This window comes from Rattus norvegicus, chromosome 1 (assembly GCF_036323735.1).
Source record: "Rattus norvegicus strain BN/NHsdMcwi chromosome 1, GRCr8, whole genome shotgun sequence".
Taxonomy (NCBI): Eukaryota; Metazoa; Chordata; class Mammalia; order Rodentia; family Muridae; genus Rattus; species Rattus norvegicus.
The window spans coordinates 174,076,778-174,104,644 of NC_086019.1; the positions used below are offsets into that span (position 1 = coordinate 174,076,778).

General features: G+C 38.7%; 1 protein-coding gene across 13 annotated transcripts in view; it reads right to left on the reverse strand.

Moving 5' to 3' along the window:
• Sbf2 (SET binding factor 2) overlaps nucleotides 1–27,867 on the reverse strand; it is a 366,952-nt gene that overhangs the window by 289,140 nt on the left and 49,945 nt on the right. For all 13 annotated transcript variants that reach the window (XM_039091527.2, XM_008759798.4, XM_063274831.1 and 10 more), the window contains 1 exon segment: nucleotides 15,767–15,852. In XM_039091527.2, the coding sequence (XP_038947455.1) occupies nucleotides 15,767–15,852 (86 nt within the window).

Here is a 27,867-nt window from a genome sequence, read left to right on the forward strand (position 1 = left end):
CGGTCATTGAACTACCTGAGGATTCCTTGGAATTGGAGTTACAGGTGGCTACTAACCAACTGGGAACTGAACCCAGGTCCTACGGAAAAGCAGTCAGTACTCCACTGCTAAGTCACCTCCCCAGCCCTGGCACGTCTGTTTTTATTTCTGGTTTTGTTTGTTTTTCCTTCCCTTGGGGCTAAGCACATTTCTATTATAAAAAGGACCTTCAGAGAAATGTCTATCAAAAATAAGTGACTGCATCATAACTTACCAGTCACATTTTATTCTTTAGTTAGAAGAAAAGAAACATCACAGACTTTCCCAGCTGTAAACTGCATAATGACTAGCTTGCCAAGATATAGTCATGGTTACAATAGGGGCAGGAATGTCATGGGGGTAACCATAATATATTTAAGGCTGACTCCACAAGAGGAAACACTTGTCCAGTACTATAACTTGGACAAGAACCCATCCATGGCTGAGGATCTCACAGGCCTCACACATAAACCTACTACTTATTATTTTGCTAAATGGACAAAGTATTAAAATGCCCTCTAAAGACATTTATTTCTACCAGTGGATTAGTACAACTCTCAGACTTCATCAGAGAAGCTTCTTTGGGCAGTGGATAGTAGTGAACATAGAAATTCATGTCTGGTAAAAATACAGAGAATAAGTGAGTGCTCAATCATAAATGGGGCATCTATATCACACCCATCCCCAGGGTTCAGGGAGCATAGCAGAAGAGAAGGCAGAAAAACTAAAGCAAGAGGTTGAGGGAAAGACCACAGTGAAATATTATCTTCTAGACATGTAGAGCTGTTGCACTCATGAACTCAAACCATCTGCAGGCACCTAACAAAAGACCTGCAGATTAAATAAGTCAACATCTAGCATGGAGAGGGAAGAGGTTCATGGGCTCCTACTCTGGCCTGGGAAGCTATAGCTGACGGCTTCTGGAAGAGGAAGAATCCGTTTTCTTTGTGGGGATAGTTCCTGGGAAGTTAACTATGCTCCATTGGATGGCCCCACATCTAGAAGTAGATATACAGCATAAATTAGAAGTATATACACAGCATAAATTAGAAGTATATATACAGCATAAATTGGAGTCAGTGGGTTATTGATTTTTTTTTTAAAGTACACCAAGTTGTGGCAGATAAAAAGTTGGGGTAGATCTAGAAGGCATTAAGGGGGATAGCTGGGGTGAATATTATCGAAATACATTGTATGAAATTTAAAAAAAAAAATTTTAAGAAATAGGAACCAACTATGTACTGTACTATCTTTAAGAAACAAATTTAGCTACCAAAGATGCCCTAAAAATCTGACTGTTGTTGGAGGAAAATCAACTTACTAAAGCTAACAGAAGCCATAAACAGGCAGCTGTAGCTATTTGACTACAGCTATTAAACTGTAGCTTAAATCTGGCAAAGTAGACTTCAAGCCAAAACTAGTCAGAAGAGATGAGGAGAGCAACTAACCCTTAAATGAAACAATCCAAAAGAGATTTTTTAAACAAATGTAAACATTTACACAGCAAATATCAGAGCCCCACATTCATGAAACAACAAAATGAACCATTTCTCTGGCCCTACTACTGTCTTTCTAATGTTTCTTAATTAACCATTCCTAATAAGAATTTAAGATTAGTTCTGCTTTTAACAAAAATAATTAAAAATCAGCTTGCTCTATCTATAACAGTGAGCATCCGCATGCGCCAGCCTCAGCCACGCGTGCGTGCTGGGCAGATGTGTCCTACTGGGCAGCAGGCAGAGCACATGGACAATCTCTTACCTTTAGTGACGTCAAAAGAGCACAGTTCTATTATCTTAGCAACTAGCAAATCGCTAGATGGCACAGGACAAGCTATTAAATCTATCTAGATTTAAAGGCTAATTTTTGAGTGAGCAGAAATTAATTTCACATTTAACTGTCTTGAAAGTGTCTATGTTCTCCTTTGCTTTCCAAATATTGACTTTATATAGATTTCTCAATTTTTGACATGATATGTTTAAATGCCCACATATGGCTCAGATTCCAGATATTCTTAAACAAACTTAGAATATCTTTAAGCTAGTCACAATTACCCATATAAGGGCATAAACTCTACCAAGGGTTAATTATGTTTATGATTAATATATAAGATACATGCCTCTTGTAGCTTGCATTATTTCTAAGGTTTCAGAAATTATCTGTTATCCCCATCACTGACACATCACAATGCAATGCAAAACTAAGCATGAAATACAATCTGCAGAGAAATACTTCCTCATTAAGACGCAATGTGAAGCCTAGCAGGCTGGTGCACACCTTCAATCCCATCACGGAACAAGCTGAAGCAGGAAGACTGCAAATTAAAGGTCAGGCTAGAATACAAGGCAACATTTTATGGAATGGGACGAAAATAAGGGAGAGGAGGAAGGAAGAAAATTTCAAGCCTCTCCTTGAAACGAATTAAAAGTAATTATCATTAATTAATAACTGTAACTGAGACAGCCACATCACCGGTAAATATATAATTGACTCATAAATTTTGAGTTCTGAAAAAATTGTTCCTATAAATGTACATATGTGTTTATTCTGCCACTTTAGTGATCCTCCCTATAAAATCTTGTATATTGAGATCAATGACTTTTCACAGGCACAGAGGTGCTACCACTAGAGGCCACCAAATACTTTTTCTTAAACACATTTATAAGTCATTCTAAGTCCTTACATTATGTTCACATTATGAGCAAATAACTGTGAACTGTTAATATCCCTAACTCAAAACGTCACACATGAATATTTAAATAACAATACAAACTCCAACATAAAAGGAAGCGTGCTTCACACAGTGAACAGAATGTCTAGATCACCAGAGAAATTTTCCAGATAAAGAATAAAAAGGGGTGGGGCTACGTGGTATACAAATATCACTAGGTAGATGCCTTTGGAAATAGTGTATATGAACCAGAGAGTTCATACTGTCTCTGACAGTGCCTCTTGTAAGCAATTGACTGATATCTGTGTGTATATACTTGAACACATTATAACTGATAGGTAAATTACCAGAGTCATTTGCTTCAAAAAGGTATTTCATATGTTTTTAACACCTTAAGTTGCCACCATTTACACTAGTGATACACACAAAATTCCAGATTGCAGAAGATCCAGTATTGGGCAGATGATGTTAGTTTTTAGTGGGCTGCTAATAAAGTGTTCTGAGTTCACTTGCTTTTGGTATCCTCCTTCTCACTAAAAGTCGATGACAAACAGCCTCTAAAGAACTTATAGGACCAAGAGAAACTTACAAAACACAATAAGGGTTCATCTTATTTGATTATCCACTATTCTGTATATAATATTTTCAAGAGATTTCAAATGCACCAGAGAAATATCATTGTCATGTCTTAGATATTGTACTTTTAAAATTTTGACCAGATTTTAGAAGATCATAAAAATGCTTATAGTTTTATTTTTAAAGTTATAGCTTTGGCTTTTACACTGAGTCTATAATGGGTTCTCACCCATTTCTCTATACAGTACAAAAACAGATCAAGATTACTTGGTTCAGATGGATGCTCAGTTGTACTCCTATTCCTCTATGCTGTCTCCTCTACAACCACATCACTCAGACACTGTTAAAACTGATTTACACTGTTCCCTGATCTATTAACACGTCTATCTCTACGCCAACACTGCAGCCTGTTGACTAGGAAGCTTTACAGTATGTCTTGAAACAAGGCAGTACAGACACACATGTGCTCTCTCCAAACAGTCACAAACTGTTTTGCCCATTTGCTACACTGTCTGAAGACATGTCTCCAAAGCCTTACACTGTGTTTGACACTATCTTAGGTCTGTACACAAAACTCTATGTCACACACTTTTTAAAGTAACTAGTAAAACATGTAACATAAAACCAACTGCAGGGACCATTTATACACGTACAATTTAGTCGTGGTGGGTACATACACACTTGGACAGCACTTTCTAGAACTCTTTTCAATCTTGTCATGCCGAAAATCTCTGACCGAAAAAAATTTACTTTTTCCTTTTCTTTTAATCTTTTCCTACCCATGAAAACCTTCATTTTACTTACCATTTGTATAAATTTGGCTACTCTAAATGCCACCTATAAATGAAATTATACAGTATTTGTCTTTTAGTGACTCACTTGTTTTCCCACTGTACAATGTTTTCAAGGTCCAGTGATGATTTTATCAAACTTTCATGTTTGTGACTGAATAATATTTCATTGTCCTACTAAATGTTCATTTCTCCATCTGCCTCTGGACACTTGAGCCCTCTCACTCTTGGGCTATTGTGAACAACACTGTTAAGGGACTCGTAAGTGCAAATATCTGACTCCATACCCAGAAATGAACTGCTGGTTCACAAAGAACTGCTAAACTGTCTTCCACAGCAGCGCTGTCATCGTACCTTCCCACCAACAGTGCACCAGGTTTCAATTCCCCTAAGCTGACATTTCTTATTTTCTGGCGTTTTAACAGTAGCCATGAAGGCTGGAAAGACGGCTCAGTGGTTAAGAGTGCTCTTGAAGGGGCTCGAGACCCCATATGTACAACAATGCCAAGCAACCAGAGCTTCCAGGGGCTAAGCCACTACCTAAAGACTATATATGGACTGACCCTGGACTCTGACCTCATAGGTAGCAATGAATATCCTAGTAAGAGCACCAGTGGAAGGGGAAGCCCTGGGTCCTGCTAAGACTGAACCCCCAGTGAACTAGACTGGTGGGGGGAGGGCGGCAATGGGGGGAGGGTTGGGAGGGGAACACCCATAAGGAAGGGGAGGGGGGAGGGGGATGTTTGCCCGGATACCGGGAAAGGGAATAACACTCGAAATCTATATAAGAAATACTCAAGTTAATAAAAAAAAAAAAAAAAAGTAAACTAGCCAGCACAACCATGCTTCCTGTAAGTAATGCCTTGCCAGCAACACTCTTTATGTAACTCTAATAAACTCATTGGTTTCACCAAAAAAAAAAAAAAAAGAGTGCTCTTTCAAAGACCAGAGTTCAGTTTCTAAACAACTGCCTGTAACTCCAGCTTTGCATTCATACACACACACACACACATCATCATCATCATCATCATCATCATCATCATCATCAATAATAAATATTTTAATGGTAGGAGGCATGGCTACTATCTACAATGGTTTTTATTCTATTTCACAAATGAAATAGTGAATCTGTCCTAGATTTGTAGCCAAATATGCTACAAATTTTATGCTATAGTTTCTCCTTTATAACAGTGATGTTACAGTCTGACAAATAGCAGTTGGCAATCCCAATTTAAAAAAAGAACAAAACAAACAAGTCTCTACTAATGGAGTTGTGTAATTTCTGATCTTACCATGAATTATGCACACACATATATGTACAGCTGTGTATACAAGTAACTGTAATCTATTTGTTCAAAATAGCCCCAGTTCAACCATTTTTCCCAATTCCACTTACTCTCAGAAAATATTCCTGTTTAATTAAATAGTTACTCTAATTTTAGTTTTTAAATTAGGGAAAGATGATTTAAGTAAAATTAGGCAACAGTTACCTTTGATTCAAGTTTTCAGTCTATCATCAGAATTCACCCGAACTGGAAACCTACTACTACCACTGCCACTACCACTAGCTAGACTAGGCATGGGAAACCTACTACTAGCTAGACTAGGCACGGGAAACCTACTACTAGCTAGACTAAAATATGAGTTAACTCTCACTAAGATATGTAACCAATATGATTAGGTTACAGGGGATGGTGATATGTGAAAAGGAGAAAAGCACACCTAGGAGTCAAACATAAAGGACTCGCAGATGATGAAGACAAGTCCATGGAGCTGAGAGAAAACACACAGCCCCACATAGTAGACATATCTGGAATCCCAACACTTGGGAGTAGAGGCAAGAGAATCAGGAGTGTGAAGTTATCCTTAGCTACGGGGCAATTTTTAGGCCAATTTGTGTTACATGAACCCATTTCAAAACACACAGAAAAGGAAAATTCAAACAGACTAATTGTGCTAGGACAAAGATTGTATTATGCTTTCTCTAATAGCCAACGTGTGTTTACCAATACCAATTCTGACACCAATGGTGTGTCCAATCATTTAACTCAATACTTTATTACCCAGGGTTAGCACAGACTCAAAAGTCAAGGGCTTAGGCCCAAAAGACCCATTAAAGGCCAGCCACAGACAGGGCATCAAGGCTACCCTCACATATGCCCACAAATTCAAGGCTTGCAATTCCCTGCCTCAGGTTCAATAATTTGCTAGGGCAATTCACAGAACTCAGAAAAATGTTTTTAATACATTTAATGGTTTATTATACAAGACAAAACTCAAGAACCTCATACCACAAGGACTAAATTAAATGTGTCCACACTTTCTTTTAGACTCCAGAGAGATGAACTGTTGATGGCCAAAATTACCCAAGAACTTCATTCTGAAGATGGAAAAATCTGTTTCTCGCTATCCTGTTATTATCCTTAATGTATGTAGAAGGAAAAAATTGCCATGGTAAGCCATTACAATTTCCAGATTTTACTTTTAGGTCAGACTCTGGTCACAGAGTTAATATCAATGGAGAAGTACAGAAAAGAACTGAGATTACCCAAGTGCAGAATGGCCCACAAAGATGAGATGGTGGCAACTGCATCAGAGAGAATCAGCTGTGTGGTCCCACATCAAAGTGAGAAGGCTGATTACAAACAACACAAATTTATAGTGGGCCAGGCCTGTGTAGATCTGCATCGTTCTCAACAACTACTCTATGGCTTCAAGGCATCAGGTTCTGTTGGATCCAACATAATAACAAAGCTCTGTCAAAAGAAGGTCTGAGAGCCACAGACCTGACAACAGGAAAGATATCCTCTAGCACAAATGATTAACAGTACTCCTTAGGCAGAACTGACAGCAACTGAAATTCTAATACAGGATAAGCAAATGACTTTAGGAATCTGTAGGCATGTGAGACACTGATCACAAAGATGGGCTATAATCTTTTCTTCAGAGATTCTCACAGAAAGGATTAACTACCTAGATGCACCATCTAGACATCATTAGGTTCCCTGCCATGTTGTTTTATTACATCAAAGAAAAAAGGGGAGTGGAAAACAAAACTATGAGCTGCTGCTGCTGCTGCTGCTTCCTACTACTTACACTCAGTGTGTTTGCTGTGAACTCTCAAAATTGTTTTTGTAGGCCTTTTATATGTTTTAAAGCCATGTCTTCCTACTTCACACTAAAATTCCTAGATCTGCACCCCGACTCTAAACAAAATCAAGTATAGTGCTACACATATTTTCACATCAAAATCTGGACCACCTTTAACATCACATTTATCACCTAGCAGCCACCCTTAATACACATGGTTTAGATGAAACAATACTGTATTTTGTAATTCTTTAACATTGTTTCCTGTGTTTCTCAAATCCCCTTTCAGTCTTATTATCCACCTCATTTTATTCTAAATAATGATTTGCACAACTAGCTCTTTATGCTTACTGCAAGAACCAATGTACGTTTGCCTCCTACACTATGCTTTCTTTGATGAAGAGGTTATAACTCCGAATCTTGGTAAACTCTAATCCGAGGTACAGTAAATTCTCATTCTTCCAGCATGCCTATTTCTTCACAATAAGAAGCAAACATTAAAATTTGCTTATATTCCTTTTTTACACGGTGCCCTGGCTAACAACATTAATACTCAGATATGTACTCAGTATTTCTTTGCTCCTCTGCCCTCCAGGAGCACTGCGCACTGATCTACTTCTATGTCATAGCTGCGGAATGTTGGACATGGTTTCATTTCTCTTTTTCTCCAATGCATATTTAAAGAACACAAAGTGTGTATTAATCAAATCACTAGGGCATAATTTTAATAACTGAATTTCTTCAAAGGTTCAAATTTAGAAATGTTGGTTGCTTACTTTTCAAGCTACAATTTTTCAAACACTTTAATCCTCAAAGAAAATGAGATACATTACAATACTCACTAAAGGCTTTCTGTGACTATTATAGTGAATTTTCTGAATTACAGTATAAAAAGATCCACTTCACAAACAAGGCATCTTAAAAGGGAGCTAGTGCCAAAACAATGCTATTTTCCTGATGCTCAAGACGCAGCCAATAAAAATATTTGTTCCTATAATTTTAAATAGACTGTTAGCCATAGAATTCCTCTGAAAAAACAATTCTCTAATGTTCTTTGAAATACAGTCACTAAAATTAACTTTCAACTTTATTTATATGACTGACTGTGGCTTTGTGCATACCTAAAAAGCACAAGAAAAGACAAAAATATCCCAGAACTGGAAAAGCAGTTATTATGTTTGGTTTAGCTTATTTTCATATTTTTTATTTTTAAATCTATCCAAATTAAAACTCATCATCTCTAAACAGAAGACAAATTCTTTATGAAAAAGTGGAAAGAATAAGTTCAACATCCTCTACATTGGAGATTTAATTTATTAGTGAGTAAAAGTGTAAAACCCTTTGGAAATTATAGAATTTTAGTGTTCAGGTTGAACATGCAATCTTTCATTTAGAATTTAAGTATGTCATGTATGTGCTGCAAGAGAAATAGAGGGAGCAACAAAAAAGTTTAAATATGTGTGCTCTGACCCCATATTTGTACTTAAATAAGATAAGAAATTGGTCTCTATTCAATAGCATGAATATGCTTTGAATATAATCCAGCTGTCCCCCAAGAGGTCACTATGACTAAGATCTTGTCTGGAAGGTAGTAGTGAGACTTTCAAAAAGTAGGGCGGAATAATCTTTATAAAGGTCAATGGAGGAATGAAAATATTTCCCAGAGGACCCCTTGTAGTTCTTATGAAAGAGTTGTTATAAAAACAGAGGACTCCACATGGGATCTCTGATTCCCTCTGTACCTACTGCTTGCTCCTACATATATTTCCACCATAGCACCCCTGTACTACTCTGTTTGGACTTTCAATTCTCAAAGCTATGAGTTAAATAAACCTCTTTTGAGTACAGAGATTACCTGAATCACGTGGTGGAATCATTTGTGGATTTTCATCTATGGTTCGGAACTTAGATAGGGAAAAATTGGTCACTAACTCCAAGTAGAGAGTTGTGATGAATGTCTGTAACACCAGGGAGAGTGAATGCAGGCATATATTATAGAAGTTATTAAGGTTAAATAAAAATCTGTGGCTATGGGTAGAGAGCTTGACAGATTGACATATTTTGGGCTAAAGTCCTGGTTTGATGTGTTGCTTACTGATACTGAAATTGATAAAAGGTGTTTAGTTTGTTTTATGAATTACCCCGCTAAAGGCCATATGGCTCGTTGATGCCGGCTAGCAAGGGTTTGTGTTTACTTTTGATATTTACCACAACAGGAAGCTCAGATTCTCTTAACGTGGGCTCCACGGAAATTTTGGGTTAATTTCCTGATATCACAGAGTATAAAAGTCTATCAGGCTAATTGTTTAGCTAACTTCCTTTTTAAAAAATTTAGTCTTCATGATGGGTGTGACTTTAAGTGTCATGGTTATATTATTACTCTGGGAGAGAGTACAAGATACAAGCTTTTCTGGTTTCAGACTAAGGAACACCGTATTTTGGGAGAAAGACTTTGTCTTTGTGTTTTTAAAAAGTGTGATTAGGCTCTGGAAACCTCACAGAGTCATACTGATCAGATTTGATAGAGGTAGACTGCCTGAAAAATTTATTCAGGAGAAACAAACAAAAAGATATCTCGATTCTAAACTTTTGTCTTGAGAGTTGTATTTTACAGAGTGTGCCTACTTGGATTCCTGGTCTCAAGGACTTTCAGCTGGGTCCAGTCAGGACACATCGGCTACAGCATTTACTTCATTCTTCCTACACCCTACCCCCAAGGATATCTCAACGCCCATGTACAGCTTGAAGAAGTTATAAAGGAGTCGTTGCCCCAATTCCCTGGACTTTGGGGGGCTGAAAGTGGTTATTCTAAAGTTGTTTTTATGAGGAATTTAAAATTGGTTGTAATTTAACAGGGAGGAATTAGCTAGATCGAATTGTACAGTCATAATCTCATTTGGTAACTAAGCTTAAATCATATCTTTGTTTGGGTATAGAATTTATACCCAAAACAAAGTTTAAAAGTACAAGGTTTAGAGCCAGTCCTTCTATTGTCATTACAAACGTCTGAGTTGATTACACCTGTGAGTTAAGATTCAAATAGCAAATTCATGGCTCTGAGTTTGTGAGAGTACTTTCAAGATAATATGTAGGATATGTAGACAACAGTCCAGATTGTCTTATATAGATAGATGGTTTTCAAAAACGTCAGAAATCCACAAAATTTGAGATTTAAAGTTATTTATCTTTTGTTGAGACATATCTGCTCCTAACAGTTCCCCTTTGGTGGATTTAATGAAGAATTAACATCTCTATCTCCAGGTGAGGCAATACTTTGTGGCTAGGCAGCTGCTAGACAAAACTGCCTGTTTCATCTGCAGACAAATATTGTCCAGAAAAGGACAAATTATGCAGAATAGTTGACTGATAAACCCTGCCAAGACAGGGTGATCAGCCCTTCAAAATCTGCATTTCAAGAGTCTTTGAGTTGATTTTGGGCCAGAAGGCTGAAAATTTGCGCTCACATGTTGCTAACTGGGGACTTTGCTAGTGGAGATTTGTCTCTACAACCTCTCAGTTCTGGAAGCCGTGTTAGGCTTCCTCTGTGTGTAGATATTTGGTCATTCTCAGATTTCTGACAGGGTTGAAGACTCATTATAGTCTCATAGCCTATCAGACTGTTTAACTCTGAATATACATATTTTATTGGATAGTTATCAGATAGTATACAAGCTAGCCAAGATATAATATAGATTTTAAGCCTTTCATTAAGTTGGAATGGATAACTAAATGTTCTGTTTAACTGATACAGTGATGGGCTGGGTGTTGAGAATATCATATGCTTTATAAGTTGTAGAATGGTAGTAATTGTACTCAATTTATATATAAGTGAAAAGGCTTTTTAACTGGACAAAAAGGGGGAAATGTTGTGGTTTGCCCTGGAGTCATCTGTATTTTGATGCTAATTCCACTGCCTCAAGGACAGCTGCCTAGTCTACTCAGGAATCAGGTGACTTCACCAGAACCACCTCCCCATTGAATTTGTAAAGAACAGGTGAGGGGCAGGTACAGGATAGAAGGAGGCCTGTCACTGGAGAAGGAAGGATGGGCGGGAGAGAAGTTTGAAGGAAGAGGAGGAGACTAGGATGGGAAGGAGGAGACAGAAGAGAAGGGGAGAAGCCATGGCAGGTGATGTTAAGATTCTGCTCTGTGTATTTACAGGTTGTTATCAATGTTCCTAAGGGATGGACAGTACCGGGCTTTGTATGTTTAAGTGTGCAATTATATCTTACCAATTGGGTCAAAAAAACAAAAACAAAAAAAAACAAAAACAAACCTCTTTTTCTCTTTGAGCAGTTATTGTTCAGATCCTGCATTTCCACTAGAACACAATTACAACCATAGTTTGAAAATGTCACTTCTAAAACACTCTACCTTGACTGAAATTAATATACAAGACAGGCATTAAATACTAGTTTTGTTGCATCCTATCTGATAGACTTTGTTGAAATTATATAAACTTCCTAAGCCTCACCTTTATTTGTAAATTAATACACAAGCACCAATCATCTAGTTTTCATGAGTTCCTCCAAGTATTTATAACTGCTAGATAGTAACCTTAATGTTACAAGCTCAATGCCACTCTAACTTAGAAATGCTATGAAGGTTTTTCATATGTATCATCAGGAAAGGGACTATCACTCTGGAATAACAAACTTAGAAACTGAGACAGATCACTTTTGACATCTATCTTTTTATATTAAGAGTTACAATCATTCAGTATATCAGTTACACAACTTTGTAAAATTTAACTTTTATTTGCCTGAAGTAATTGTCATCTCCGAGGCTTACTGCCTTAGTCTGCCAACCTAGGCCTAGTCCTGGAAGCTTCCAGCCTCTGTACAATTAGGTCTAGAATGTTCTCAGCCTCTGAGACTCACTGCTGAATAAGCTCACCCTTTCTGGTTCTTTCTGAGCTCTGGCTGGCTGGTTCAACTCAGCTGATCTGGCTCAAACTCCTCTCCAAACTGACTGATTCCATCTAACTTCTCTCTCAGCTTCTCCTGAATTACTCGGAATGGCCTCAGATTTACCCTAGCAATCTGTTCTAATCTTCTGCCTTCACCTGTGTCTAGCTTATTTTCTCTCTGCAATCTGTCTCTGTACAACTGTCCCAGTAAAAGTGCCTCCTCCTTTCTTTCTGCACTGCTCTGAAGTAGACTCTCTTTCCTGTCTCTTCTCATGAAAGTTGGGCATATCCTATTCTGTCAATTTTTTCTCTGATTTGTCACTCTCTGCCTCTCAATTAGACATCACTTTCAAACATGGGAGCTTCCTCCTACAAACTAACTTTACCTTCATGGTTTGGGATTAAAGGGATGTACTATGGGTGTGTCTCTATTCCAGCCAGAGGGATTAAAGGTGTGTGCTAAGGGCTGACCACACAACTAGAAACAGGTTTAACAGTAAATAACACAATCCCGGGGTTCACAGTGAGATCAAATACTCTGCAACAGAAGTTACTGCATGTACAGAATCATATATCTAATTTATGCAAGGATAGCATAAGGCAATAATAGTTCAACACTTTTATTAAAGATTAACAGAAGTTTATTCAGTTTTTAAAATGAGCTTCATTTGTTGTTAAATTTACTTTGTAATTTGTAAGTACAGGCACTAACAAATCAAAGTTGCTATTAAGTATAAAAAAATGTTAAAGAATAAGAAACCAGTAAGGTTGTGGGAATGGCTCACTGGGTAAAAGTGCATGCCACGTGAGCCTGATGATCTGAATCTGATCCCTACAACCTAGATAAAAAGCCAGATGTGGTAGCATACATTTACAATCGCAGCACCATGACTATGAGACAGAGACTGCGATAAAAATGGCAAGAAGGTCAAGAGCTAAAAAGCCTGGGGTGTGTTTCTTGTGCCATAGCCACAAGAAGGGAAATGCTATCTCCAAATCAGGATAGGAGAGAACTTACTCCTGAAAAGTTGCCCTCTGGCCTCCACATGAGCACTGATGCATACACATGCACACATGTTAAATATTCCTAAAGTATTAACTAGTCTCTGAAGTTCTGAAATACCATGACAAGACTCAGCCAAGAAGTCACATAGAAAGGTCTTGGGTGCTGACCGGTTTACCGGAAGTGTGGCATCTCCATTTCACTAAATCAGTAGTATAAGCCTCCACCTGCCATCATACTGACACATCAACACAGGACTGTGTTTTTTTGTGTGTATCTCTCTCTCTCTCTCTCTCTCTCTCTCTCTCTCTCTCTCTCTCTCTCACAGACACACACTCCATTTACTTTTGTCTCTCCCTTAGTGCTGGATGTATACAGATGTATTACATATTTATCTGTCCCTTGATTTATAAAATATAAAAAGTATCCTTTCTTGGTCCTAGCAAACTCTCTACCCCAATCCAAAATCTCTTTGGCTTACCATATTATATATTGTTCTAGAAACTTGTGAAGGTTTTTCATATGCACACTGCAGAAAAGCAGCCATCTGTACATCTATATTTCATGTGAGCAAAGGCAAAAACTCACAGAAAATTTTATCAAGACCCCAAAATTTCCCCTTTCAGTCAACATTAAAAACATTTGTAGTACAAATACCTGGTTATTCAAATAGTAAAATCAATTATTGTCTTGTGGAAGCATGTGGAAGAGAAGAGAAAAGAATGCAAGGGGCACTCCAAGAAGTCACTTTCCTTGGATCCTTACATTCCTTCCCCATTTTCAAAGTCAAAATTTAAACATCACCTTTCTACCCACCTACAAAAACATATAGTACAAGGTTAAAGGTCATTATCATCTCAGTTACAGTAAGAAAACTTAACATTTTTAGCCTGTTTCTGCTCAACTTGTTCCTAATGGACATTTCTAAACCATGCTAGTGAGGAAAGAGACAAGAGAGGTAACAGTGGGGGTTGGGGATTTAGCTCAGTGGTAGAGCGCTTGCCTAGGAAGCGCAAGGCCCTGGGTTCGGTCCCCAGCTCCGAAAAAAAAAAGAACAAAAAAAAAAAAAATAAAAAAATAAGAGAGGTAACAGTGGTTAAGGAGCCCTGGCTCCTTTGGCAAAGGATCTTTTCAATTCCCAGCACCCACATGGTGATTCGCAACTGTCTGTAACTCCAGTTCCAGGTCATATGATGCCCTCTTTCAGTCTTCATGAGTATCAGGGATGCATATGGTGGATATACATACAGTCAGGCAAAACACCCATACACATAAAGTGAAAATAGGGGAAAAAAACCTATTTTTCCTCTGAAAGAGTTGCTAAGATATGTCAAACAAACAGCAATTATGAACAATAAAAACAACTATGTAGGCTGGGTGTGGGAGCACACACCTGTAATCCCACTACTCATCACATGCATTGAGAAGTCAAGGTCATAGACTACACAGTGAACTTGAGGCCAGCTGGAACTACAGGAAACTGTTTCAAATAAAATAAAATAACAAAGAACATTTACCCAAACAAGCATCAACCTCACTTAAGCACTACTGCCTATGGAAGGTATTGTTCTATATGCATTTCAGACGCAGTTTTCCTATTTTGTCTCTACAATAGGACTATGATATTAGTATTTCTATTATCCTCATTTCACAGATGAAGAATCTGAGGCCAATAATTAATCAAAAGTCATACCATGGGGTTGGGGATTTAGCTCAGTGGTAGAGGCGCTCACCTAGCAAGCACAAGGCCCTGGGTTCGGTCCCCAGCTCCAAGAAAAAAAAAAAAAAAAAAAAAAGTCATACCATGCAGCTAGGCCTTATTAAGCCCAGGCTTATGTTCCAGAGCCTGTATTCTTGACTATCACATCATTTAAAGATTGGTGTGGTGTGTGCGCGTGTGCGTGTGGAGCACAAAGTGCGTGTTTATCTTTTTGAGACAGAGTCTTGCTCTGAAGACCTAGCTATGCTGGAACTGTCCATGTAAATCAGTCTGGCCTCAAACTCACAGTGATTTACCTGCCTCTCCTTCCTGAGTTCTAGGATTAAAACAGTGTGACAATTTGAATATGCTTGTCCCATCACGATGATAATGGACTGAACTGAAATTTGTATGTGTTGTCCTTTATCAAAGCTGTCTTGGTCATGGTGTCTCTTCACAGCAGTAAAACCCTAAGACAATCAGTAAGGTAGAAAGTTGAAAAGAAAAGGTACTTTACTGGTTGATGTAAAAGTTACTGTGCTAAGATTTCTCTTGAAGAATCCATGGGCCTGGAGAGAGAACTCAGCAGTTAAGAGCACATGTTGCTCTTAGCAGCCACATGGTAGATCACAACTACCCATGACTCCAGTTCCAAGGGATCCTGTACCTTCTTCTGACTCCTGTGGGCACCAGGCACAGATGTGGTGCCCATACATATATGCAGGCAAACCACATTCAACAAAACAAATAAAAATCTTTTAAAAACCCAACTTGTTTTTAAAGACTCAGAGGATTTCTGCTTTTGGATACATAAAGATCATTAATCTGTAATGCTACCAAGCACTTTGAATGGAGGAAAAGAACAGCATAGCAGACACTCCATAATTCATGTAATAAATTATTCCTAACAATAGAATAAAATAAAATTACTAAATAGGAAAAATACTATAGTAAGAGCTAAAATGTAGCAATTTTTTAAAAAGGCATCAGGATAAAGGTACCAACTTACCAATTCAATTCCCTGTGGAAAGGGTGTGTCATCCCAGTCCTGCTGTGGGAATCTCTGAATTATTTTCCCCAGACCTTCTCCTGGCCCTGGTGAGAAAGATCAAAATGAATCACTTATAAGCTACTATAAAACCTGAATGAATACTTATCATATTACTTCTTTTCCCAAAAGAAAGAAAGGAGGGAAGGAAGGAGGGAAGAAAAGAAAATTATTTGTTCAATAAAACTCATATATGAACTGGTGGTAGAATTCAGAGAAGAATGCTTGCTTATTAATATGTACAAGTAAGTCCTTAGTTTCAATATCCAGCACCAAAGAAAAGAAAGAAGAAAAGAACAAGACCTCAGGCAACCACAGGAGTTTACATGTGAAAGTAAAGGCATAGAGCAGAGGAGAAGTATTCTACATTGAGATTTGTCAAGGGAGCAAAACAGACACGTAGGAAGAAAACAAATGTCATCAAACAAAGACTGCATAGCTCTCCAGGCTCTATCTCCTCCACTAACTTCCGAGAGCACATAACAGCACATAACATCTTACAGCAAACAGACAAACTATACTTAAAGTACTTCTCCATTCCTTAACACGGTATAGGTCTGTATTTTTGTCACTGGAGTACAAACTAAACCACACTATAAGGGGTACCTTGCTAGATCAAACTCTCTCAAACTGTTAATCTGGAAACACCTATATAAAATGATGATCTCTTCAAAAAGAATTAAAAAGTAAAGTTAGCAATACATTTTAACTTTGTTCAAATGGTTGATATATAGAAGATATATTGGGGAAGAACCAAGGTAAAAGTATATATTTTTGAGTTAATACAAAGCAAGGACAAAGTTAAAACATCAAGGATCCATATAAAAATCCAAATGTGTCAATGCAATGCCTGTAGTTCTAGCACTGGGAAGGTAAAATCAGGAGACATCCTATAGGCACCACACACACAACAGAATGAATTGCCACAGAAAGCAATTACTGTAACTGGAGTTTGAGTGAAACTATCATCTTTAGAGGCTGAAGCAATGACTCAGTGGTTAAGGAACACTTGTTCTTCTTACAGAGGACCTGGACCTGGGTTAAATTCCCATTACCTACATGACAATTTATCCCATCCAAAACAGTTGTTCAATGAATTCCTAATCAAACTTTTAGTAGAAGGCAGGAGACACAGTTTAGTGGTTGAATGTTTGTCTAGAATATGCAAAGACATAGATCCAATTGCCAGCACCATAAAATTAATTAATTATGCTTATAAGCTGTCATGTGAGCAGTTGGGGTAAGGACATATAGAAGCCAGCATAGTGATGGGTGCCGAGGCCAAAAGAAAACTTGATCCTTCCAAAGTTAAGCTGGACAATGTAGGGAGAATTTGTCTTTAAAAAAGAAACAGGGATTGGGGATTTAGCTCAGTGGTAGAGCACTTGCCTAGCAAGCACAAGGCCCTGGGTTTGGTCCCCAGCTCCGGGAAAAAAAAAAAAAAAAGAAACAGCAAGGTACCTCAAAGAGCATCCAAAAATTGTAAGTAATAAGCAGTAATGTCTCTGTGTGACAAAGCACAAACAAATATGTGTAAGTCCGTAACTGAAATCAGTAAGTAATTACATGAGCAAATATGGACAAAGAAAGCATAAATGTTCTACACAGAATTCATACATTTATATTTGCCCTTCAGGAGATGAACCTTAATTTTAATGTTCCTCCCTTGAGAAAAGGCTAAATTTAAAGACTCGTTTTCGAATAATAAGCCCTAACAGGAGGAAAATGGCAGTGACAGCTGAGAAACCTTACACATACTCATCTTAACCAAGTGAAGATCAACCTCTTCAATGATGTCACTGACTCTATGTAGGCTCTGAGGTAATGAAAAGCAAATGAAGCCTCTGATAATGATACCCCCAAAATCATAACCCTGATCTAATCACCAGAAAATATCAAACAAAGTGAGGGATATTCTTAGAAATGCTTAACTGGTGCTGAAGAGCCAGCTCCCTGGGTAAAGGCCTTGCTGTGTAAACATAACAACCTGAGCACAATCCCCAGTGCCCGCCATCCCGAGCGTGTTGCTGCTCCTGTAACCACAAAATTGAGGAAGCTGAGATGGGAGGATCCCTGATGCTTGCTGGCCAGACAGTCTAGCAAATTAGTAAGCTCCAGAATCATTAAGAGATCCTGTCTCACAAGACAAGGTAGAAAGTAGTTAAGGAACACTCCTACTATGGAACTCTAGCCTCCACACGTACCCCCAACACCTGTGTGCATACCAACTGTAGTGGTTTGAGTAAAATAACCCCAGGAGGCTCACATATTTGAATGCTTAGTCACCAGGGAGTGGCACTACTTGAAAAGATGGGAAGGATTAGGAGGTGTGGCCTTGTTGGAGGAAATGCAAAGTGGGGATGGGCTTTGAGGTTTTAAGTCTATACCAGGCCTAGTCTCACTTTCTCTGCCTATGGATCAGGATGTAGCTCTCAGCTACTGCTCCAGTGCCTGCCTGCATGTCACCATGGTCCCTGCCATGATAATAAACAAACCTCTGAAACCTTAAGTAAGGACCCAATTAAATGCTTTCTTTTATAGGAGCTACCTTGATCATGGTGGCTCTTCACAGCAATAAAATAGTGACTAAGACACCACACCGACATGCACGCTCGCACACACATACACACACACACACACACACACACACTCACAAATACACAAATGCATGCGTGTACACACAGCCAGTGCATATTCTTCCGAACTGCAAAGCAAAGTGCATACTAAGACTGTCACACTCATAGGTCAGTGGACACTAAGAAAGCATAAAGATAACTTAAATTCTAGTCTTGATTTGCATCCTTAACTAAAAGATATCAAAAAGGGTTAAAAATCTAAGTAAAATCTATTAATACCATTCCTAATAATCAACTAATCTTAATTTATCAGTTTTGACAAGATTACGATGGTAATTTTAATAACTGTCAAAATATGTGAAAATTCTGTTTACATTTTTTCTTTGTATCCAAATTGTTCTAAATTAAAATATTTTAAAAAACAAAGCAAAATACAAAACCAGAATGACTTTTGTGTTTCTTCTTAAGAATAAAGCAGCAGGCCTCTAATCCCAGCACTTAGGAGGTTAAGGCAGACAGAGTTCTGTGAGTTGAGGCCAGCCTGGTCTACATAGCATGCTCTAGGACAGCCAAGGCTACATAGTGAGATCCTGTCTCAAACAAAACACAATCAATATTCAAAGATGTCTGTTAGTATTTGTGGTCATTTGAATGAGAAATGTCTTCCATAGTCTCATGTATCTGAACACTTGCTTTAAGAAGGTTATAGACTTCAGTCCCCAGCTCCGAAAAAAAGAACCAAAAAAAGAAAGAAAGAAAAAAAAAAGGTTATAGACTCTTTTGAGGAGGAAGAACAGCTGGAGGAATCACTACTGAAGGAGTTAGCTTTGAAACCTGAACCCCCTTCTTATTCTCTCTGCTTCCTGTGTTGTGTAAATGTCATCAGCCCACTTGCTCCTGTTGCTATGCCACTGTCAAAATGAGGAGTGCAATCCCTATGGATCCAGAAGCTCAAATAAACCCTTTCTTCCTTCAAGTCACTTTGACCAAAGTTTTATTATAGCAACAAAAGATAACTAACACAGTATTTCATTGTTTTTTCCAGGGATGGGTGATACAGAAAGAACCTGGTACTATACAGATGTCAACTGTACATTCTACCACTTACTACATATGCGTGAGCGCACTTGCACACACATACACACACACACACACATTCAGAGACATAACAGCCTTTAACAGTGTTTTAAATTTGGTAAATGATATTTAGTATAAATATACTTTCATTAGGCAATTTTATTTGTAATGGAACTATTATTTCTTTCAATTGGTTGTGTTTGTTCTGGTTACTAGAAACTGAATCTGCTATGGCACCAATTTGCTCAGCTGGCGAAACAGAAGTTTCTTATCTCCTATACAATAAATTAAAATAATGATAAAGAGAAATAATAATGCACAAGAGAAAGGAGAATATGCTTCCACTCCCATGTTAAAGAAGAAAAATTATTATATTCTACTAGAAAAAAATTGCTAAAAGTAATCTGTCAGTAGATGCTAATAACTGGAAGGGGTGAGAGGTTTCTAATGTGCTGGTTAATGTTGTGTTTCTATATCTGTACTCTGATTACAGAAGTATGTTTACTTAGCAAAATTCACCAAACCAAGTATTGTGATATGTTATTGTTCAATGTCTGTCATATTTCAAAGAAGAATTTTTAAGCTAATCATATATACACTCTGTGATACAACCATATCACTCAAAAGAAATGAAAGAACAAAGATACACACCCATAGTAGGCTTTATTATGATAGTCCCAAATTTTAAGCGACCCTAGTATTTCAATAAGTGGCACAGAATATAGGTGGATATGAACCAGAAAGAGAACTCTGTCCATCAAAGCTTGAGGAGAATTCTTTTCTCTCCCCACATCCCTAGTCTTTTTCCATATGTACCTTTTGAATTACAAGATAGGCATGTTTAGATTAATTTGAATAACTTTAAACTCCCTCCAAGTCCCAGAATATATGGCATGTATTTTGTTATTTGGTATACTGTTAAATTATCTATCCACAATTACCGAAATACTGAGAACAAACTTTATCTAGAAACAATGTCTTTGCAGATATAATTAGTTAAGATGAGGTCATGCTGGGTTAGAGTGGACCCAACTCCAATAACTGGTAGCATAAGAAAAAATAGCAACGTAGACAAACATAGGGGAAATGCTGCACGAAGTTTAAAACAAAGACTGGAATGATAAAACTACAAGCCAAAAAATGCCAAGGCCTTCCAGTAGCCATCATTCAAGGCAGGATTTTGTACATGGAACTGACTCTCCCCTCAGTTCTCTGGAAGAATCTAACCTTAAGTCTTTAAGACTGTGAAAAACTAACTTCCTGTTGTTTTAAAACTCCCAGTTTTACAATAGTACATGTGAGGTTTATATTTACAGTAATTTGACACAGCTTCTTGAGAAGATTATTTGTTAATACTTTTTTCTCATTTTATGTGTATGGGTGTTTTGCCTACATATATGTCTATGTACCACATGCAAACCTGGTACCAGGGTAGTCTGGAAGAGGGCAGTGAATACCCTGGAACTGAGGTCACAGATGGCTGTAAGACACCATGTAGTTACTAAGAACTGAACCTGGGGAATCTGGAAGAGCAGCCAGTGAGTGTTCTTAACCATGGAGCTATCTTTCCAGCCTTCTTTTTTTTTTTTTTTCTTTTTTTTTCTTTTTTGTTTTCTCGACACAGGGTTTCTCTGTGTAGCCCCGACTATCCTAGAACTCATTCTGTAGACCAGGCTGGCCTTGAACTCAGAGATCCACCTACTTCTGCCTTCCAAGTGTGGGACTGTGCCACTGCTGCCACTACCACCCCACCTTCCAGTCTCACATTTTATTATACTAATAGTCATTTAATTTAATTTCATGGGAGGAAAATTCTTTTACAAAATATCTATCTGCTGATCACAATCTTCCCTCTGGAGCCATAATAGATAAATCTGGCTGTTAATTCATAGAATGTGTATTCAGCAACAAATATTTAAATAGAACCAACAAAAATCTTGTCTCAAAACTAATCCCTGTTCCTTTTCTTTTACTCCTCTTTTCTTCTTTCTCCTCCTTTAAGAGGCTCAAGTAGCCAGGCTTGCCTCCCACCTCCCTATGACCTCCCAACATGATCTTGAACTTCTGATCCTCTACTGCTGCAGATTTGGTCTAATGCTGCATGAATTATGTCCACACATACAGTGCTGAGGGACTCTGGCCCAGTTGGTTTTGATTGGTAAATAAAGTTGCCAGCTGGACAGGGAGACAGAGCTGGGATTCCTGGGCAAGGGACTGAGGAAGGAGTAGGAAGAGAGATAGCCACCATGCCAAGAAAGGAGTAGAAGCCATGCCTGAGGTGTGCTGAACAGAGAACATAGTGACCATGTAGGTGTTGGGGGAACTCAGCCCAAGAGGGCTGCAGGTATGGGTCCAAGGCAGCCAATATGGAATATAGGTTTTAGTAAGTAATAACTCAGGAATATCGGAGGGGAGTTTGTTAGCCACGAGATTTAGAAGTGGCCCAGGCATTGAGCTGTTTCCAGCACATTAAAATATAAGGTGGGGTGTGTGTGTGTGTGTGTGTGTGTGTGTGTGTGTGTGTGTGTGTGTGTGTGTGTTTCATTGGAGAACCCAGAATACTGGGGCAGGTAGCAAAGAGTGCTGCTGCTGTCACCAGGACAGTTTGAGTAGTGATATTTGGGCACAGCAACACTCTACCTTCACTTTGGCAGGATTATGAGCATATGCCACCATGCCCGGTTTGTGCAGTGCTGAGGACTGAATGCAAGGTTTTGGGCATGTAAAAGCATGCGCTCTTTTCTATGTCTTTAGTCAGTATGAAACACTTTTAAGACTCTATGTCTAAACTAAGAGGGAGTGATGGCACATACCCTCTAATCCAGCACTTGGGAGGCAGCGGCAAGTGGATTTCTGAGTTTGAGTCAGCCTGGTTTACATAAACGCTGTCTGAAAAAAACAAAACAAATAAGCAAAAAAACCTCTATGCCTGTTACCTACTGTACTCATATTATTCAAACAGCACTTCTAGAATATCCTGCCATAAAATCATCATCATAATAAAATACATAACCAATATTAAAATGAGACTATTTTCCTCCCAAAAGAAAAAAGTCAAGTTTAAAATATGCCACAGTACATTCCTCACGTTAGTTCTACTGCTTTTACTCCAACCTATTCGGCAAGCAGTTCCCTTGGATCCCCCTGTAACTATTCTCCTTCTCACAGAGGCAACTACCACCCAGAAAGGGCTTCAACAGAAAAGCACAATAGTAGAAAACCAAACTTCTGGCATCTGGGATATACAAAATTAACTTGTTCATCTTAAAATGATACAGGCTAATCGAAAGAATTTTACAATACTTAAATTACCCACTCTTAATTTATAAAATTTGCTTTTAAGTAGAAAATCATTTTTTTTTTTTTGGTTCTTTTTTTTTGGAGCTGTGGATCGAACCCAGGGCCTTGCGCTTCCTAGGAAAGCGCTCTACCACTGAGCTAAATCCCCAACCCAGAAAACCATTTTTTAATGTTATCTTTTTACTATCCAGAAGGCTTGTGTAGCAATGCCAAAATTACTAGAAACACAAACCTCACCAAATTAAGTAGATCTAATTGTGTCTGCCCAGGCCCAAAGGATAAGAGGGGGAAACTATTTGTTAACTAATAGAAAGAATGCCAAGAGGTCATTCTGCAACAGGCTTTCCTAGCTGAACTTCTGTATATTTAATGAAATTAGACTTTTTTCCAACTGAAATAAATCTTTGTGGCTATTAAATAATATAGGTAAGAATGTAATGTGATTTTCCAGGTTCTTCTTCATCTCCTATTATTCAAAAGATTTATTTGGAATGCACAAACTTCTTTTTCCCAAGCTAAACTTAGCAAAGAGCCCACAGACTTTACACGACTGAGTAGGAAGGCTTTGTTACCCTGATACAGTCTCCTGTAGCCCAAGCCTCAAACTCATTACATAGCTGGGGATGACCTTGAATTTCTAGTCCTCCTTCTTCCACCTCTTAAGTGTTGATATTACAGATGTATGCAATTATGCCAGCTGTGCAATGTGTGAGCGAAAACCTTAAGCTTCCAACATGCTAGCCAAACTCTATTCCTGCCCTCTGAAGGCCAAGAATACATATTAAACACAATGCATAAAGAACAAAATATCTGGAGGAAGAGAGGAGGAGAGGCTGAGAAGCCGTGGCAGGACAATGGAGGCTGACGTAAAGATCTCGCTCTGTGTATTTACAGGTTGTTATCAATGTTCTTAAGAGATGGATGGTACTGGGCTTTGTATGTTTAGGTGGGCAATTATATCTTATCAATTAAAAGAAAAAAGAACAAAATATCTCATTAAGAAATGGGAGGGGTTGGGGATTTAGCTCAGTGGTAGAGCGCTTGACTAGCAAGCGCAAGGCCCTGGGTTTGGTCCCCAGCTACAAAAGAAAGAAAAAAAGAAAAAAAAAAAGAAAAGAGCCTCTGCACCCAAATCCCGTGGGAGGGAGAGCTAAACCTTCAGAGAGGCAGACAAGCCTGGGAAACCAGAAGAGACTGCTCTCTGTACATACATCTCGGACGCCAGAGGAAAACACCAAAGGCCATCTGGAACCCTGGTGCACTGACGCTCCCGGAAGGGGCATCACAGGTCTTCTTGGTTGCTGCCGCCCCAGAGAGCCTGTGGGCGGGACCCCGCGAGCAAACTTGAGCCTCAGGACCACAGGTAAGACCAACTTGTCTGTTGCAAGAAGGCTGCCTGGTGAAATCGGGACACACAGAGGCAGAATTCCTCTAGAACCGGGCACGTCCTGTGTTTACCGGAAGTCCCACACTCCAGGATCCCGGCCCGCAGCAGCTCTCTGCTCCCAGACCCCGTGGGAAAGAGACCTCTCCGCCTGGTCAGGTGGGCACTCCTGGCCTGCATAAGCTCCCGGAAGGGGTGGCACAGGTCTTCCTGGTTGCTGCCGCCGCAAAGAGCCCGTGAGCAGCACCCCGCGAGCGAACTTGAGCCTCGGGACCACAGGTAAGACCAACTTTTCTGCTGCAAGAAAGCTGCCTGGTGAACTCAAGACACAGGCCCACAGGAACAGCTGAAGACCTGTAGAGAGGAAAAACTACACGCCTGAAAGCAGAACACTCTGTCCCCATAACTGACTGAAAGAGAGGAAAACAGGTCTACAGCACTCCTGACACACAGGCTTATAGGACAGTCTAGCCACTGTCAGAAATAGCAGAACAAAGTAACACTAGAGATAATCTGATGGCGAGAAGCAAGCACAAACAGAACAAAGGAACAAAAAGGAACAGAAACCAAGACTACATGGCATCATCGGAGCCCAATTCTCCCACCAAAACAAACATGGAATATCCAAACACACCAGAAAAGCAAGATCTAGTTTCAAAATCATATTTGATCATGATGCTGGAGGACTTCAAGAAAGACGTGAAGAACTCCCTTAGGGAAACACAGGAAAACATTAATAAACAAGTAGAAGCCTACAGAGAGGAATCGCAAAAATCCCTGAAAGAATCGAAAAAATCCCTGAAAGAATTCCAGGAAAACACAATCAAACAGTTGAAGGAATTAAAAATGGAAATAGAAGCAATCAAGAAAGAACACATGGAAACAACCCTGGATATAGAAAACCAAAAGAAGAGACAAGGAGCTGTAGATACAAGCTTCACCAACAGAATACAAGAGATGGAAGAGAGAATCTCAGGAGCAGAAGATTCCATAGCAATCATTGACTCAACTGTCAAAGATAATGTAAAGCGGAAAAAGCTACTGGTCCAAAACATACAGGAAATCCAGGACTCAATGAGAAGATCAAACCTAAGGATAATAGGTATAGAAGAGAGTGAAGACTCCCAGCTCAAAGGACCAGTAAATATCTTCAACAAAATCATAGAAGAAAACTTCCCTAACCTAAAAAAAGAGATACCCATAGACATACAAGAAGCCTACAGAACTCCACATAGATTGGACAAGAAAAGAAACACCTCCCGTCACATACTTGTCAAAACACCAAACGCACAAAATAAAGAAAGAATATTAAAAGCAGTAAGGGAAAAAGGTCAAGTAACATATAAAGGCAGACCTATCAGAATCACAGGAGACTTCTCGCCAGAAACTATGAAGGCCAGAAGATCCTGGACTGATGTCATACAGACCCTAAGAGAACACAAATGCCAGCCCAGGTTACTGTATCCTGCAAAATTCTCAATTAACATAGATGGAGAAACCAAGATATTCCATGACAAAACCAAATTAACACAACATCTTTCTACAAATCCAGCACTACAAAGGATAATAAATGGTAAAGCCCAACATAAGGAGGCAAGCTATACCCTAGAAGAAGCAAGAAACTAATCGTCTTGGCAACAAAACAAAGACAGTGAAAGCACACAAACACAACCTCACATCCAAATATGACTATAACGGGAAGCAATAATCACTATTCCTTAATATCTCTCAACATCAATGGCCTCAACTCCCCAATAAAAAGAAATAGATTTACAAACTGGATACGCAACGAGGAACCTGCATTCTGCTGCCTACAGGAAACACACCTCAGAGACAAAGACAGACACTACCTCAGAGTGAAAGGCTGGAAAACAACTTTCCAAGCAAATGGTGGGAAGAAGCAAGCTGGAGTAGCCATTCTAATATCAAATAAAATCAATTTTCAACTAAAAGTCATCAAAAAAGATAAGGAAGGACACTTCATATTCATCAATGGAAAAATCCACCAAGATGAACTCTCAATCCTAAATATCTATGCCCCAAATACAAGGGCACCTACATACGTAAAAGAAACCTTACTAAAGCTCAAAACACACATTGCACCTCACACAATAATAGTGGGAGATTTCAACACCCCACTCTCATCAATGGACAGATCATGGAAACAGAAATTAAACAGTGATGTCGACAGACTAAGAGAAGTCATGAGCCAAATGGACTTAACAGATATTTATAGAACATTCTATCCTAAAGCAAAAGGATATACCTTCTTCTCAGCTCCTCATGGTACTTTCTCCAAAATTGACCATATAATTGGTCAAAAAACGGGCCTCAACAGGTACAGAAAGATAGAAATAATCCCATGCGTGCTATCAGACCACCACGGCCTAAAACTGGTCTTCAATAACAATAGAGAAGAATGCCCACATATACGTGGAAATTGAACAATGCTCTACTCAATGATAACCTGGTCAAGGAAGAAATAAAGAAAGAAATTAAAGACTTTTTAGAATTTAATGAAAATGAAGGTACAACATACCCAAACTTATGGGACACAATGAAAGCTGTGCTAAGAGGAAAACTCATAGCGCTGAGTGCCTGCAGAAAGAAACAGGAAAGAGCATATGTCAGCAGCTTGACAGCACACCTAAAAGCTCTAGAACAAAAAGAAGCAAATACACCCAGGAGGAGTAGAAGGCAGGAAATAATCAAACTCAGAGCTGAAATCAACCAAGTAGAAACAAAAAGGACCATAGAAAGAATCAACAGAACCAAAAGTTGGTTCTTTGAGAACATCAACAAGATAGATAAACCCTTAGCCAGACTAACAACAGGACACAGAGAGTGTGTCCAAATTAACAAAATCAGAAATGAAAAGGGAGACATAACTACAGATTCAGAGGAAATTCAAAAAATCATCAGATCTTACTATAAAAGCCTATATTCAACAAAACTTGAAAATCTGCAGGAAATGGACAATTTCCTAGACAGATACCAGGTACTGAAGTTAAATCAGGAACAGATAAACCAGTTAAACAACCCCATAACTCCTAAGGAAATAGAAGCAGTCATTAAAGGTCTCCCAACCAAAAAGAGCCCAGGTCCAGACGGGTTTAGTGCAGAATTCTATCAGACCTTCATAGAAGACCTCGTACCAATATTATCCAAACTATTCCACAAAATTGAAACAGATGGATCACTACCGAATACCTTCTATGAAGCCACAATTACTCTTATGCCTAAACCACACAAAGACACAACAAAGAAAGAGAACTTCAGACCAATTTCCCTTATGAATATCGACGCAAAAATACTCAACAAAATTCTGGCAAACCGAATCTAAGAGCACATCAAAACAATCATCCACCATGATCAAGTAGGCTTCATCCCAGGCATGCAGGGATGGTTTAATATACGGAAAACCATCAACGTGATCCATTATATAAACAAACTGAAAGAACAGAACCACATGATCATTTCATTAGATGCTGAGAAAGCATTTGACAAAATTCAACACCCCTTCATGATAAAAGTGCTGGAAAGAATAGGAAATCAAGGCCCATACCTAAACATAGTAAAAGCCATATACAGCAAACCAGTTGCTAACATTAAACTAAATGGAGAGAAACTTGAAGCAATCCCACTAAAATCAGGGACTAGACAAGGCTGCCCACTCTCTCCCTACTTATTCAATATAGTTCTTGAAGTTCTAGCCAGAGCAATCA